The sequence below is a fragment of the Aulonocara stuartgranti genome (assembly GCF_965226115.1).
Source record: "Aulonocara stuartgranti genome assembly, chromosome: 18".
Taxonomy (NCBI): domain Eukaryota; kingdom Metazoa; phylum Chordata; class Actinopteri; order Cichliformes; family Cichlidae; genus Aulonocara; species Aulonocara stuartgranti.
In genome coordinates, this window is record NC_138954.1 from 11,168,208 (window position 1) to 11,184,703 (window position 16,496).

A 16,496-nucleotide genomic window follows, 5' to 3' on the forward strand; every position below is an offset into this window, starting at 1 on the left:
GTTTTAAAAGAAAGAAAGAAATGGAGAACGGTAAAATGAGGAGAAAAAGCTGGAGTATCACTACATCCTGCAGATGAGATAATCCCACTGCAGCTCCATAACCGCCTCAGAGCGAAAGGTTAATGGGACGACTGGAAGGGAGGCCTCCCACCAGAATATGTGTGAGAGAACAGTGTGTTTTTAAAAGCTGTGCACTATGTGTGTGTTTATATAAGAGTTGCATATGAAGAGAGGAAAATGCAGCATGTGCGTATATTTTAGCATATATATGTGTGGACATAAGAAAAAGAGCCGGAATCCGGAGAGTTTCAGTCGCAGGTGTGGAAAATGTTTTGTATCTGAAGGGACTCAGAGCCCATAAAATATAGACTTCCTGTCTGGCCTAACAATGAATATGTCCTCCTACTGATACCAATCTGTCCCATATATCATGACACTACCAATGATTTAAACCAGTGCAGGGTTTTGTTTTTTTTTGCTTCTTTTCCTGATAATGTTATCTGAAAATATAAATCAAACAAAATGACACTACAAGCTCAGAGTTTCTTCCAGAAAAGTTGTGAGTGGGGGGCTGGAGGTGCTTCATTAATATAGCAATATTTAACTGTTGTAATCATAATCATCAATTATGAAGGAAAAAAAAAAATGCTCACTTTGGACAATGGATGAAGAGAGAGATGGACCAGGGAGTTTATTTCCCACATCCACTGCATAAAGAGTAAAGTGCATAAAGGAGAGCATTAAATCACAGATGGCCTCATTCACAAAGGATTATGGGTAATTCATCCTCTCTTGATTAGTGGACATAACTGTACAGATATCAGCTCTGCAGCTAATGATTTAAACTGCCTGGTGAGACGGCGAGGTGTACCAGGGGAAATGTTCAGGAGCAGAGGGAGTGAACGTGGATGAGTTCAGATACTTGGGGTAAATCATCCAAAGCCACAGACAGTGCACAGGAGAGGTGAGGAAGAGAGCGCAGCATCAGGGGTGATTTAAGACAGAAGGATAGCGGCAAGAGTGAAGATGAAGGTTTACAAGATGGTAATGAGATCCGCTACGGTGTATGGTTTGGAAACGGGGGGCAGAGTTGGAAAGTCAGAGGTTTCAAATGAAAAGAATTTGCCTGGGAGTGCAGCTCAACAACTGCTTATTTTTAATCCGGGATGTACAGGATTAGAAATTAGCATATCAGAGGAATGGCTCAGGCTGCTTTAAAGAAGCGAGATGGTTTGAACATGTGCAGAGTAGGAGAATGCTGAACATGGAGATTTCTGGATACAGCGAAGGAGGACATGCAGAGGACACTAGGGAGAGGGTTAGATGGAGGCAGATAGTCTTCTATGGCCACCTGTGAATCTGTAATAATCATAAGAAAAATATGAGAATATGAAAAAGATTAAACTAACCAAAAATGAATCTAAATTTTGTGTAAAAATAAATGAATAAACCCAGTGCACAGGTGTGACAGGGCTCATCTTAGCCAGAACAAGGACAAGCCATGCTTGTACTCGTCCTCATCTAAACCGTGTAAATGCAGTTAGTTCAGTGTTCAAAGAGACTTTCAGTAGAAGACTGAAATAACACCAGAGTGTGAGAGGCTGCGTTTCTTGACCAAAATTTGGAATTTTTATTTTTTATTTGAAACTCTGATTTTAGTTACAATTGTTGACAATGACGAGCATTAAGAAATTCTGTACGTAATAATAACGGTAGTGTCATAAAGCATGTGTTAAATGTTTATAAACTATTTACTGACAAACAAACTGGTGGTGGTGGAGAATATTTGATTGAATATTTAATTGTTCAATTAAAAACTACATTTAAAATAAAAGGCTGCTTCATCAGAGTAGTTCCCTTTTATTTACTTGTAAACGGGTTAATTATGTTTGATGTACAAGTGGGATAAATGCCCTCATAACCAGCAAAAATGCTGAGAAGTTTAAGTGGATCTGAGCATGGATGGGTTTTCAGTGTGTCAGTGACCAAAGACTCCAGCCAAGAGTTCAACCTTGTATTTAACAGGAAATCATTAGCAGGCAGGTTTCTTTGCCGCGTTGAGCCTACAGTGTCCGGCTTGCCATGAAATGCTGGACGCACTTTTAGGTAGAAGCAAAGTATTTTATAACTTTACTGGAAATGAAGAAAATAAAAACAGAGGAAATGAGGGAGGATATTACTACCCTTGCTACATATAAGTGACTTCCCCCCCCCATTTCATTTCATTTTTTTTTTACTATACTGAACAGAGGTGACGTACAAATAAAGTGCAATCCAAGTCATGGCAGATAAAGGAGCATTAGAGCTGAATTCTTCCATTTGGGACGTAGTTCAGGGAAAGCTGATGTCCAGGAGCAAACATTTTATGAGAAACTGAAACCATATCAGACTTTCAAAACCTTCCGTAGAGACCTGTTGGCAAAACAGACAGTCCTAATACTTTGATTTTTTTTAAACTGGCATCCATTGAGCTATACCAGTATCCCTTCTGTAAGACGACTTCCTGGGAATTCATAAAAACCTTTCATCTCAGATTGACCGGCTTTATTGCTCAAGTTTTGAGGTACTTTCATGAAAGAAATGACCAAGAGCAGCATAACAAGTACACACACAAAATGAGCAAACACAACACTTTAAAAACAGCAACAATATAGAAAAAACCCCAAAACTGATCCCTTCTTAACAAGGATCATTATCAAGTGGTCATTACGCCGCCTCAGTGACGCAGCAATGAGCCGGGGCGACAGAAAACTTAAAAACACAGTCCCCCGCTTTGCTCTTGCATCACTGCTGAGTTCCACCCAGGAACCACAAATGAACATGCTGGCACCAGCAAATGTTCTGGCCTGGGACCAGTCCTGGGACCAGCCCTGGGTACACTGCTCAAGATTAATGTATTGGATCATCACCATGGCAATAAAATAAAAAAAAAAAAAATCCCTAAAAAGAAACCATTACAACCTCAAGAGATGGTCCAGTTGAGTGCTTTTCGAGTAAGAACGAGTGCGGTACTCTGTACTGCTGCTTTACCAAGAAAATATACGAAACTTAATTTACTGTAACTGAAAAATGCCGTGAAAAACAATACTGTAATGTAGACCTTTGTGTTATTATAGAAACAAATGACCACGTTTACCCAAATAGGGAGTTACTAAGGAGCTACTTTTTTTTGCAAGTTTTATAATGTTCACCTTCAAGAGTTTGGTTTCCACTCAAATACAGTGGAGTTTCAAAGAATCTATTCTGCATTAAATCAAGTTAAACTGTATTTTATTACCATCATGTCCAGTGTTTATTCCTTGAGCACTGTTCTGGTCTCCAACATCTCTTTTTGTAAATACCTTTAGCTACTAAACGCTCCACTATGTTTGTGTCTGAATGTAAATCAAAGCAGTGAAATTGATGGTTTTAAAACCAGCACACTGAGTTGAAAGATGCTGAAATCACAGCCTGTGTATCTGAGATGACATCATACATTGGTCTGTGAACAACACCCTCAAGATAGGAATTTCAGCCATCACCATATTTGTTTTTAAACTAAACTAAACATGAGAGATTGCTGAATCTGAGAATACGATTAAAACCTTGGAGCACATATCTTCTATTCTACTTCATTATTTAGCAAGCGATCAGCACAGTGGACTGATCTGCATGTTTGTTTTGGCACAGATTTTATGCCGGACACCATCCCATTCATTCAGGCTTAGGATTGGAGCCATGAAGATATCAGCTTGTGAGTCTCTGGGACTTTTGTCTACACCCAATCTCTAACCGTAGGTATTTTGCGAGTATGGTGAATGTATTTACCACTACATCACGGAGAAGTAGTTTAATTAAACGGGACAAACATCAAGTCATGTTTAATAAAAACTTAAATGAGTGATTAAGTTGCAGAGTCATTTTTAAATTTCAGATCCGATTTCTATTTGTAACCTAAAGAGTCGCCCCCCTGTTGGTCATTAGAAAGAATGCAGTTTTAAGGCACTTTGACACTGGATTCACCTTTTAAGGGGAAATTATGGTACAGCAGTGGCTGTGTGCTGGCAGCTAAATACTGCCCATCTACCTGCAGACAGCATCTTGTCAGATGGGGGCACACCCATGTGCGCTACTCTTGCTTGTGCTGTTGCTGGTCCGTTAGCCAGCAGTGCAGAGGAGTCAAACTGAGTGTTAAAAACTATGGAAAGCCAATTCTTGTGCACTTTCCTGGTGCTCCCTTCCCTTTTCTGGCACATTTTTCAACCAATCAGCATTCAACTGATACACAGAGTCATCCATATAGCACGCCATGCATTTGGGATTTTGGAGGACTGTAGGGGAGCATGTTGGCATTGGCTGAAAGGCTCTCTATAGGTTCTTCATAGGCAAACACATACATAAACTGGCATAATTAAGCATTAGGTGCAAAGACTACATCCATTTTTTTAATGTGATTAAAATGATCTAAAGTGCAAAGTGCAGCTGTAGTGATTGGCAATAATCTTCTGTATGTAGATGCATGCACCGTTTTGATTAATGCATTTAATGAAAATCCCACAGTCCAAAGACATACCATGGGGTTTTGGTTAATTGGTGACTCTAAACTGCCCTTAGGTGTGAATGCAAGTGTGAATGGTTGTCTGTCTCTCTACATTAGCCCTGCATCAGGCTCGTGACCTGTCCAGGGTATACCCAGCTTCTTGCCCTATGGTAGATGGGATAGGCTCCCCCTGAAAAGCATAAGCAAAGAGAATGGATGGATGGGATTTAAAGAAATTAAGAAGAGTATTTCTGTAACAGAAACACTCTTCAGGTTACTGAGAGACAATCTTTTGTTTCTCAGTAATCTGAAGAACACACTGAAGAGTTTTTATTGGAACTGCTTCCTGGCAAAGAAACAGTCCCTGTTCTAGCTTGACAGCAGGATGTTTCGAAAATACACAAAAAGACTGGCGGTGTTTCAGGGAAGAGAATACTTTTTATAAGGTTTGTTAAAAAGAAACTTCACTGACATTAACTGAACCGGAGTGGTAACAGAAATGAAAGAGACAGAAGCAAAAACTCCCTTTTTTCCCTTCAAGGCTGCAACTCTAGGACTGATTCCCAGTTTGGAAGTGTCACTGAAAATTCCGCCAACAGTCCAACTTCCTTTTTTTATTCCAAAAAGATTGAAGACAAAACGGAGCACATGCAACAGTTTGATTTGAGCCCCAGGCACGCATAAGATCGGAGCTGGTATGTGCTCACTGGACTAATTCATATGGCCGCATCAATCCAAATTCCAGGAATACCGCATGATGATTGCTCCCAGAGATAGGCTCGGTTTCACATTGCATCTCTGCAGGCCAGAGGGGCTTAAGGAGAGCAGCTCTGGTCATTACAGCGCCACAGGGGAGCTTGTCTGATCACAGCTCGTCACCCCACACACTGTTTACATTCTGATCAGCAACACCAAGCCCCGTCATCCCCATACATATGAATGTTTATTTAGACAGCGGACCCGAACAGGATTTCATTGTGATCTCTGTAGAGGGTGACAGTGAAAACATCACTCTAGGGTTTCAGCCAGCGGGGAAACTCCTTTTCAGCAGTGTAAATACAGAAATTATATCCTGTAAGCACAGTGGAGATGAAATCAGTATGTAGATAGTTTCTGGTTTCTTTCAGTGCAAATATTTAGTGTGCAAAGGTCTAAGCTCAAGATTATTGACTTACACAGAGATCCTAACACAGACTAGGGTTTTCTAAATAGATATCAGTTAGGTACAACAGATGGGCTTAACCGCCTCAGAATAATTTGGATTATCAATAACTCGATAATTCAGCAGAATAATGTAATTTTTCCCCCCCTAAAAAAAAACAAAAACAACAGGCCTTCCCTCTAAAACACAATAAACACAATTAGTAAACAGTTTATCCTGGTCTCCTCACTGATTTTGGTTAAATTATACATAAGATAGCGCCCAAATTAAAATGTATGTTTTTCAGGTCAGCTCAGGTTCTATCTGGTGTGTGTGGTCTTTGTGGCGTGGAGGGTCAACACAGCAGGGATGGAGTTCAGCTGAGGTTGCACACTGAGTTGCATGCTCGGGACAGAAAACAAAACCCTACCTACGATCCAATGAATACAAACGTCAGGTTTCTGGGTGGGAAGAGTTCTCATTCCCGTCGCTCAACTAAGGACTCCTACTGGTAAGTCATGGTTCCTGCACAGTGAGGCAGCTATCCCCTGCAGGTAATAACTGTTGTTACTGGCAGAGATTCTGCACAACTACAAACTTCAACATAGTCCCTGCCTTACCAACTTTAAAATAATACTGGCTGTTTACTGACAGAGAAACCTAGTGTCTTAACCACAGACTGTGCATAAAAGATGGAAGTAGCTTCCAGTTGTGACATTTGAAACCGAAGTGGGTGTGCCTTAAACTTGCATTCTTTCTAATGCCCTTAAGGGGGCGACTGCTGGTTTCAAAAAGGAGCCTGGTTGCAAAGAAAGTCTGTTGGAAAATGCTAAACAAACATTCTGCAGATCAGCTTTTGAGCCGAGTTACTACTTTCAAGCTGTCTTTAATACAACATAATGTTCATTTTGTAAATTACAGTTCCCACTAGAGTCAAAAGAGGATCAAAGGGTGCATGTTTCAGAATGAGATTTCCGTGCGAGGGTTCAGTGTCTAAGAGCTTCACAGTCTATCCACTCCATGTCTGGTTACAAAACACAAAGATGGCGACAGTGATGACACTCAGCTTGATGCGTCATGATGGTACTTAATTGACTAATGAGTGTTGCCATCTTTTATATACAGTCACACTATTGCTGATTTAAAAAATGTAGGCTTTTAGACAACCCAACAGGTTGTGCTGAAGTACAGCAGTAGACTTTTAAGGCTATAACAATAGTTCAAAGTTATGGACGCCCCAAAACTTATTTTTTAATGTTTTGTAATTATAAAAACTCTTTAATTTAATATTACGACCCACAAGTGGACAAACTCTGTTCTAGAATCAAGTCTAAGGCTACATAATAGCATCAATGCACTAAGCCCTAAGCGAGGGAGGATCATTAGGGACTTGCCTTGGCGTTTTGCAAAGCGGTCTGGTAGCTGGACGGCTTGTAGTACAACCTCTGCGATGGTTCAGTGTGTATGTCTCCTAGAAACAGCTCCTCCACCAGGTGATCCAGGTTGTGGTGCAGGTACTGCTTCTCCACTCTCAGCAGCTGCAGCTCATGCATGGCAAAGTTAAGCTCTCTGGTGCAGTCGTAGTCGCCCTCCTCGCTCACCAGCTCGTACATCGCGTTGGGTTCCCAGGCGCCCTTCACTGCCCCTCGGCAGCTGCGGTTGAGCCTCTGGCTGAGCTCTTTGTCCACGGTGGCTGTGTGATACACCATCTGGACACGATGGAGCTGGTACTCCGCCTCTGTGCCACCGCGGATGATCCAGGAAGCCTGGCGTAAGCGCAGTCGACCCCGAATCACCAGCGTGTAGATGGGTTTGGTGCAGTGGTTGTCCTCATAATAAAACTGGTGAGCCTGGAAGGTGTTGTTGGGGTAAAACCTGTAGGAGCGTGTCAGGAACTCTGGGCCTGGTCTGACCTCACAGCTGAAAGAGAGGACAGATGGCTGTTAAAAAGAAACAAAAAAAAAAAAACCCCCTTAAAAACATTTATGTTTGTGTGAAGAGCTGAGTGGTATTCATGTTCCTTGCCTTGAGTTTCACAAACAGCATGTTTGAAATATAACCCAATTAATCTGCACAGAAGATTGACTAGCTTCAGCCTTTTTTATTGGTTGTACGTCTTTGGTTTATTCTTTTGTGAAGAATGTCACAAGATCAGCGTAAGTTTCTGTCTGGTGGTGCATTCAGAGAAGCTCAGACATGTCAGACCTGACAGGAGGAGGCTGAAACTAATCTGTATCTATATATCTATATATAAAGAGCAAAAGCCCCACCCACTTGCTGTTGTTCTTTTTTAACATCATAACCAATGAGTTTGTCTATTACTATTTGTGTTCCTGTTTCCCCATTGTTGAGTTGCAACCATTAGTTTAAAGGAAGCCTCCAAACCACTCCCATGTGCCTGTGAACCACATCAGTGGGCGTAAAAATAAAGAAATGTGGTGAACACACATTGACTCACAGTGAAAGTAATGTAAGCTTTAATTAAACAAAAAAAAAAAAAAAAATCACCTCCTGCTAAGAGTTTCTTACTATAATGAAGTGAAAGTAGTAGCTTGCTAGAGAGTAATGCAAACTCTTAAAGATTTTGGTTAGGGGGAAGATACAGAGAAAAGACGCCAACCTGGTGGACACCCAGTGGCCCTCCACGCTGGGAGGCATCTGCACAGTGATCCGGGCGCCATTGTGAAGGTGCTTTAGCATGTGGTGGCACTGGGAGTCTTTGATAGATCGGCCAAAGGTTTTCTCTGGATAGAGGCGACTTGAGCGGCTTTCCGAGTAGTGAAGAGAGGAACCTTCAACCCAAACTGTGGGAACAAGACGATGAGAAAACAAAGATGATGATGACGAGCCTTTACGTACAATAACAAATGTAAAACAATCAAAACGAAAAATTACATTGTAAACAGCTGTTGAATTACCATTGAGCAGCGTTTGAACATCAAATGTTGGGGTCACCGAGTTTGAAAGGCTGGATAAACCACAGAGGAATCTGTTTATTCTGGCATATCTTTAGCTTCTAAAAAATTACCGCTTTTAGGACAACTGGGAAGGCCAATTACGCTGAGATCAAACGGAACAGCAGTCTCCCTCATGCTTTCAATCTGCCAGGCCTCTTTGAAGTGTTTAGAAGGTTTAAGTTTGTCATTTTAACTCTTGTCATTGCCAGAGATTACATGGCTGCTCCAACAACCTGTAACACCTGGTATGAATGAAAATGAGCAGATCATGAGACAGGTTGAGGGCCAATTAGTGAATTTCGGCTTCCACTCACTTTTAACAACAACATTCAAACGAACCAAGACAAATGACGAAGATTTGTATGCTCAGTTCCCACACCGCCCGCGTGCCCTTGACGCACCACATGGAAAAACAATACCTTCAGCGATGGACTGAGCTTAAAGGGATAAAATGTCGGAAATGAAAGCACTTAAAAAGCCTACAGCCAGAGAAAAGCCCCGAAGCTCACATTCCCTCAAGGATTTATGCCATGTAATACTCCGATATCATCAAAATCTACCTTGAAATATGAAGACTTTGCCATGAATTCTTTCTATCAGACCCGACTTGCCTGGCAATATCATTTAATGCCCAGGAATGCCACTGCGGTCGCCTCTGAGCTTTTAATTTGAGACTAATAACACTGAAGGAGGGAGAAAAACATCTGATTAAAAGAAGCCAAAAGCTCCATGAAGAACAAAGCTCCATCCAGCTGTTTTACACCCAGTCGGGCAGCTCCTATGAGAGCTAGCCCAGGCTTGTGTGCAAATCACCACATCACAGCACTGCTGAATGGAAACACTGGACAGTGGGAGAGACTTGATCCCCCGACTCAGCTGGTGGTATTAGTAACGCTGCTCTGTTTGCTGTAGCTGATCTTAAAAATCAAAGGAGACACTTCACAGTTTGCTGCATGTTATCCACGTATGTATATAAATGTTTTTTTGGGTTTTTTAAACACCTGCACTCGGCTTGGACCACAGCAACGATCTGAGCGGCTGCCAACAGCTTGTTTTCACTATGATGAGAGCAAAAACTAACAGTGTGCGCTTGAGAGTGTTAAAAAAGGAAACCTGGTGAGATGTATAATCTAAAACACACTTAACACTTTTATGCAACCCCTCGGTTTAATAGCAGGTGAATTTAAGGGTTGAGCACATCCAAAAGAAAACTAACAGAAATCTAGCTGCGAAACTGTTACCCGGTTATAAATTAGGTGAATAGAACATAAAGTGGTACACCGTGCCATTATGTATTTAACAGAAGAATTTTTTAAGAGAAAATGCAAAAGCAGTTCGGGGGTGTGCTGGTGTGGAGCATTCAAGCAGGAAAGAAGTCAGAGATGATCTCAGAGAAGCTTTTGTTGCTGCCCATTAATCTGGGAAGGGCCATTTCCAAACAGTTTGAAGTCTGTCATTATGCAGCGGAAAGATTATTCACAAGTGCAAATCATTCAAGACTGTAACCAATCTTCTAAGGAGTGGACGTCCCAGCAAATTCACCCCAAGGTCACAACGTGCAAAGCTGAGATAAATTGCAAACCCCCCCCAAACCCAAGCGCTACATCTTAGACCGCACAGGCCTTAATTAGCATGTTAAATGCTAAAAGTTCAGGACAGCACAATCAGAAAAAGAATGAACAAGTATGGCTTGTTTGGAAGGTATGCCAGCCTCTTGGCTCTAGAAAGAACAGGAAAACCACAGGACCTCTTGGACAGTGTCCTTCAAACAGATCAGACCAAAGTGGAGATGTTTGGCAACAACACGCAGCAGCACGTTTAGCAAAAAAAGCAAAGGCAATATAATAGAAAAAACAGCTTATATCAGTGTTGATTGAAGGTGATGATTTGAGCTTGTTTTGCAGCCAGGACCTGGGCACCTTACAGTCATTGAGTCGACCGTGAACTCCTCTACTCTACAGTCAAATGATCCCCATGGCTGAATAGCTGAAAAAGAAAAGAATCGAGATGTTGCAACGGCCCAGTCAAAGTCCAGACCTCAACCTGATTGAAATGTTGTGGTGGAACCTTAAGAGAGCTGTGCCTAGATGAGTTCATGGAAACCTCAATGAACTGAACGAAACTGTAAAGACGAGTTGGCCAGAATTCGTTAGCAATCAAACGAGAGCCCGATCCAGTCGCACAGAGAACGATTACTTCAAGTTAAAAACTGTTAAAGATGATTCTACAAGCTAAAACCTCAGAGGGTATACTTAGTTTGTCACACGCTTCTGCATTTTGGCTTCGTTTTTGTTAAACAATGACAGTGTAATATGTCATGTTGTGGTTCATCTGAGATTTTATTTGCTGATTTTTTTTAAATTATATCCTATATGTAAAACTAATTTTATCCATCAGTCTGCTAACATAATGTTTTCTGAAGTTTGTGCTCAGTGGAGACCCGGGGATTGTCTGGAAAACTGTGGAATAACACTATCGGATCATTTTTTCTGAGAAAAATGAAGATTGGAACGGGAATTTCAATTAGATATACTAGTTGATATTGACAGTGCTTTTTATAAAAAAAAAAAAAAGAAAAAAAAAGGTAGATCTGTGATCTTTTAGCTTTACCTGGCAGAGTTGGGTCTGGAATTTGTTCAGAAGCATCATATAAGCCAGAAAAGTGGAACTAAGAAGAATCCTGAATAGAAATTTGCCGTTTTCACACCTCATCCACAAAGAGCCAATCAACAGCTGAACTATGAAACATTTGAGCCAGTCATGTTGCACTGAAGCATGCGCACAGCAGAGACGGAGTTTCAACTGAGTGGTGGGACACGAATCTGCTGGCTATTGGAGTAAAGATGGTACTTGGTGTACTTTTTTCTCACATTACTGTGTGAGCATAAGTTCATTAACCAAAAAAACCTCCCCAAAACAAAAAAGAAACAAAAAAAGGACAGAACTAATTTTTTTGAGGAGGGAGTGGTTTCTAAAGGTTAATGAAGCTTAATGTCAGATTTACGCAACAGCCTGAGAATGAAGGAGGAGAATAATAAATCTTTGTTTCTGTGAAAATCTGCTGTTTCGTTAGATTAAGACATAATTTGTTATCTCCAACAATGTTTTCCTAAGTCGTGGTCAAATGTTTTTTTTTTCTCTTTGTGATAAGATTGTGAGCAACATCGCTGATATCTTTCTGTCATGACGTTAGACAGACCTGATCCAGAGTCAGCAGTGTCATAGGGAAGCCTGTGCAAATATCAAAATTATAATGAAACGTGAGCTTCGTTTTGAACCACAGTTACAAATCTTCTTACATTACATCAAAGACAAATGTGGACCTACTCGAAATGGAAAACAGACTCAGACAGGGAAATAAATGAGGAAATGATTATATGGAGGTTATGCGTAGCTTGTTAAAAGTGACTTTATAAGAGGAGGCATCAGACGCCTGCTTCTTTGCACTTTTTTAGTGTTGAATGTGTGACTTTCTTCCACTAGTTTTTTTTTTTTTTTTTTAACTCTTCGTTCGTGAAGGCAATAATCAGAACGGCTCCACTCAAACTCTTTCTGGCCCTTCGCTGCTGCTGCTGCTTTCCCAAACTGCTGCTCTATCTAAATCAAAGCACCCACAAAACTCCCAGAGTCCCAAACCACGGCGAACATTTCCAGTTGGCCCGATCCCACTGGTGAGGTAAGAAGGCTGGGACCCCTGACAAGAAGAGAGACTGTACAGTATTTATGGGAAGAGAAAAATCCTAAATTTCCAGAGCAGAGACCAGACAAAGGACTTTTCTTCTTGTTATCTCAGAGTCTGGCAGTGACCGCGCAGGAGTTGAAAAGGGTAGACAAAATGACACTTCAACTTCAGGGCAGCTGCATCCAGAGGTGGGAAGTTATAGAGTACATAAAAAAAAAAAAGAAAAAAGAGAAAAGTGGAGGTGCTTGAGTACTTTGAAAGGCTTTCTACTTGGAGATCAGAAGGAAAATTGCACATTTCGAAAGCCAGTACACATTTATCTAAGTTACTTACACAGATTAGGAAGTAAAAGCCATAAAATACTGCTTTGGTTCAGTAACAAGAGTAGAGCCAGCTGTCAGATTGTACTTGCATGGGGGAAATGCCAAAACAATGTCAAAGGAAAGAGGAGCTTTGAGCTACACTTGACTCCCTGTTTTTGTATTTTAGATGCATTTAGGTAAACTTATATAAACTTGAGAGAAAAATAAGTAATAAGATACAGTACAGCCATACAGGCTGTAATTTGGCACAGAAAACGCTCATGTTTAGCAGGTGTAATGCACGCTAGCGGTGAGCATTAAACATTAAGAAGGCTGAGCCAGGAGGGAACGTCATTGCTTCTAGTCTAAGTTTTTACCCGAGGGTGGCAGGAGTAGGAAACCCAGTTTTAATTTTCCTCAGTGGGACACGCATATCTACAAATTTCAAGTTGCTAAGACAAAACCATGATCGTCAATATCACAGTGGTGCCAAGTGAAAAGCCATCAGAAACAGCAGGTATTTTCAGGCTCTGGGGCTCATGGCAATCAGGTTGATGAGATTTTTTACTCTGGACCAAATGTTGGAAAATACATTTTCTATTTTTGTTCAGAATTTTTCTTCCTTTGGGACAAATTAAAGACATCCATCCATTTTCTTCCACTTCTCCAATTTCCTTAATCCAAACCTTTGACTGTTTTTGAAAAATGTTGAAGAAATAAGAAAAAAAGTCACCACCATAATTACTATTAATAAAAAAAATAATACTTTTTTAATTCTGAAAAAATACACCAACATAGACCACACACGAATGGAACAGGAATTTCACAGGGCCCCTGTAGTCTCATTTTAGAGTATTTAGCAGCTGCTTTGGCACTTTAAAGGTTTTTGGGGGATTTTTCTTGGAAGCCATCTGATTCTTCGTAGCTCAACCTTCAAGAGGAAAAATGGAAATGTGAACATCTGCATTTCAGTGTCAACAACAACACCTCCAACAGCTGATGTGGACCATGCTTCACATAAAAGTTACAGAAAAGTGACTAAATGGACCTTGAGATGAGATTGTTTTGTAATCCATCCAAACTTCACAACCAGCACTTTTACTGCATTCCTGCACTGGCTGCTGATACAGATGTGCAGGACAAACCGGGCTACAAATTGTGCCTCCTACTTCCTTTCCTCGCTTCCTTTCGCTGCAGTTTGACTGCATCTCTCTCAGTTATGCCGGCATGACTCTCCCTCTCGCTATGAAATTATTGTGCAAATTGTCTGAGTGATGCTTTGCAATTATGGCAATGGTTATTTGGCGTCTTTGGAGATCTGCTAGTCTCAAACTGCTTTGACTTCCAGACCACTTTAACAGCTGATAAATGCTGGTAACTGGCATCCAACCCAGTGCAACCCCAAATTACAGCAGCTTTTGCAGAGCCAGACCGATGCATCGGCAGACTCACAGCACTAGCTGATACGATATATTATGATTTAGGCATTTTGCACAAATGCTTTTATGAACCTTCAAGACATCAACACAAACTCCTTTAAATGATTTCAATCACAGTGTGTCAGCAACGTAGCCGGTTTTGTTGGTGTATTACCATTCACTAAAGTTACTTTACAGTGACTACTGTGATGTTAAGTACAGAATTATTGGCTATGATTTTATAATACAATAGCACATCTGTCCAATCTGGATTTCAGAGGCAGGCATGAGATTAAAATGTGTATTTTTTTTTTTTTTTTTTTAACCCCTTTTTTGAACCAAAATGCCAATTTTGGCAATATATGTGTAATATTAGTCAAATTATAGCAAATATGGGTGAAATGTGTTTCTATTTTTTTATTGCTACTTTCTATTCTTTCAACTTTTCTGAAAATTTAAAGAAACTATAGCCACATGACCACCACACACAAAATAATATAATGATAAAAAAAACAACAGCAACTACTCTGAAATGAACATTAAAGTAAAGCTGTCAGTTAAGCCAATATCTATATGCAGATACAATAAAAACTTCATGGCTCCATTGAGGTCCACTGAGCAGAATAGATTAGATTCAGTAAAAAGGTGAAATAGAAGCAGCTGCTCTTCCGTGGGTCCATTTCTTGGCTTTTTTTTTTAACCTTTCCGTTTTGCTCTCCAAAGACACGCTGAGGTTTTCTTTCCCAGTAAATTTACAGCGCACTCTAATCTAGCCTGACAGTGCATTTTCATTGCCACTCTGAAAGGCTGCAATAACACACCACTTAATTGAACGTTCGGATTCACTTAAACACACTTAAGGATAAGTGGACCCCAAAATGTTTTTTTTATCTCAACCAGGTTATTTGAAGTTGCTGCCAAATGTTGCCTTCCACTGTCACTGGCAACAGATGGATTGGGTCAACTGCAGTCCCATAATCCTCTGCTGCTCAGACAGGGTTTTCATCAGGATTGGATGTTTTAAGTGGCTCTTAACTCTCGCAGCGCTTTCATCTGCCCAGCAGCCTCGGGGAAGATTTTTATTGCCTTCTAACCTTTATACATCACTATGGCATAAGGCGCAAAGTTAACACAAAGTTTGTCCTGAATGGAGGCAAACATCAAGCCATGATAGTGAACAGGTGTGATGAAGGGAATTTTAACCTATGAGTGACCCACATCTTACATATGTGCGGTTTAAATGATTAGCAAAGTAAATAAATTAACTTAAATGACCGTCTGAAATTGTTCTAACTGTACAGCTTGTATAGAAAAACAAATACGAAACACATGGACATGTTTCCAAGCGCACGTGGAGTAAAACATGCTTTGAGCTCAGTTTTTTTAAAATCTTTTAACACTGACACTTGTTGCAGCGCATGAAACCTCAGAATAACAAACACTAGCACATGGGGAAAAGTTTCTTACCCAAAAAAGCAACGAGAAGCAGCTTAGATGACGGCCCCATTTCAGACTTGGTTGGATTAAAACGAGCTTCACGCTGGTCACAACGGAGATCAGGCTTCCCTTTATTCAGCGTCCGAAGTTATTCCGACAGAAATCCTCACATTTTGGATCCAAAGCGTGGAGAAAACACTTTTGCAAAATCCGAGCATCATATGAAGAATGCTCTCGATACGCAGAGGGAGAGAATAAGAAGCCCGCTGTACTTTCGCATCCGAACAAAGAATCCTCTGGAAATCAAAGTAAAGTTTAAACTTTACAGCGAGCCACCCTGAAACAGTCAGAGATTGTGGTGCTGAGTTCAAAAGGCTTTCTTACTTTAGCGCGCGTGTCCTGTGTGCTGCGCCCCGGAGGAGTGTTTGGAAGTGTGTCCAGAGATTGGACTCACCCCGCCCATTTAGATATTATATGGGCGTGGGGAGGGTGCTTAAGCTTCCCCAGTGAAGTGCAAAATCCAAAGAGAGAAAAAAAAGGTATTTTTCACCTTCTCATATTTTTTGGGGGGAGTACATTTTCTGTATTTTCGGGTTGAATATGTTATTTTTCTCATTGCATTTTAAATATCCATGACTGTAAAAACAAGATGCCATAAAAAAACAGATATTGTATTACTGGTCCAAAATTTGAGAACAGTTTTGGTTTTGTCTCTTTTTTCTCACTCAAAAATATCTTCGCATCACCTGATACCTGCCCCTAGTTTCTCCTGCAACTCTCTGGGGTTTATCAACAAAAAGCCAGAAAGGGTCTAATGAAGAGGTGAACTGATCAAAAAGTAGAGGGGTGTATTATATTTTGTGGTTAAAAAAAGTCAGTTTGTTAGTGATTAAAAATGCCTTGCACCGAACATGAAAGGGTAAATAAATTAAAAAAGAAAAGAAAATCTCATGTTGTTTAGGATGAATTAGGGTTAGCCTTTACTGGTTCCTCCTTCATTAGGTCCCACATCCTCCTTCTTATCATCCATGATGGATGCT

General features: G+C 40.6%; 1 protein-coding gene across 1 annotated transcript in view; it reads right to left on the reverse strand.

Annotated features, from left to right (window-relative positions):
* The window catches only part of LOC309693839 (protein APCDD1), a 24,940-nt gene extending 9,007 nt beyond the window's left edge, over positions 1-15,933 (reverse strand). Inside the window, exons 1-4 of the mRNA XM_082513416.1 lie at positions 15,841-15,933; positions 15,487-15,752; positions 8,281-8,464; positions 7,055-7,580 (exon numbers count right to left, since the gene is read on the reverse strand). Of these exons, the coding sequence (XP_082369542.1) occupies positions 7,055-7,580; positions 8,281-8,464; positions 15,487-15,526 (750 nt within the window). The 5' untranslated portion in view covers positions 15,527-15,752; positions 15,841-15,933. The remainder of the gene's footprint in view (positions 1-7,054; positions 7,581-8,280; positions 8,465-15,486; positions 15,753-15,840) is intronic.
* Positions 15,934-16,496: the final 563 nt, after the last annotated feature.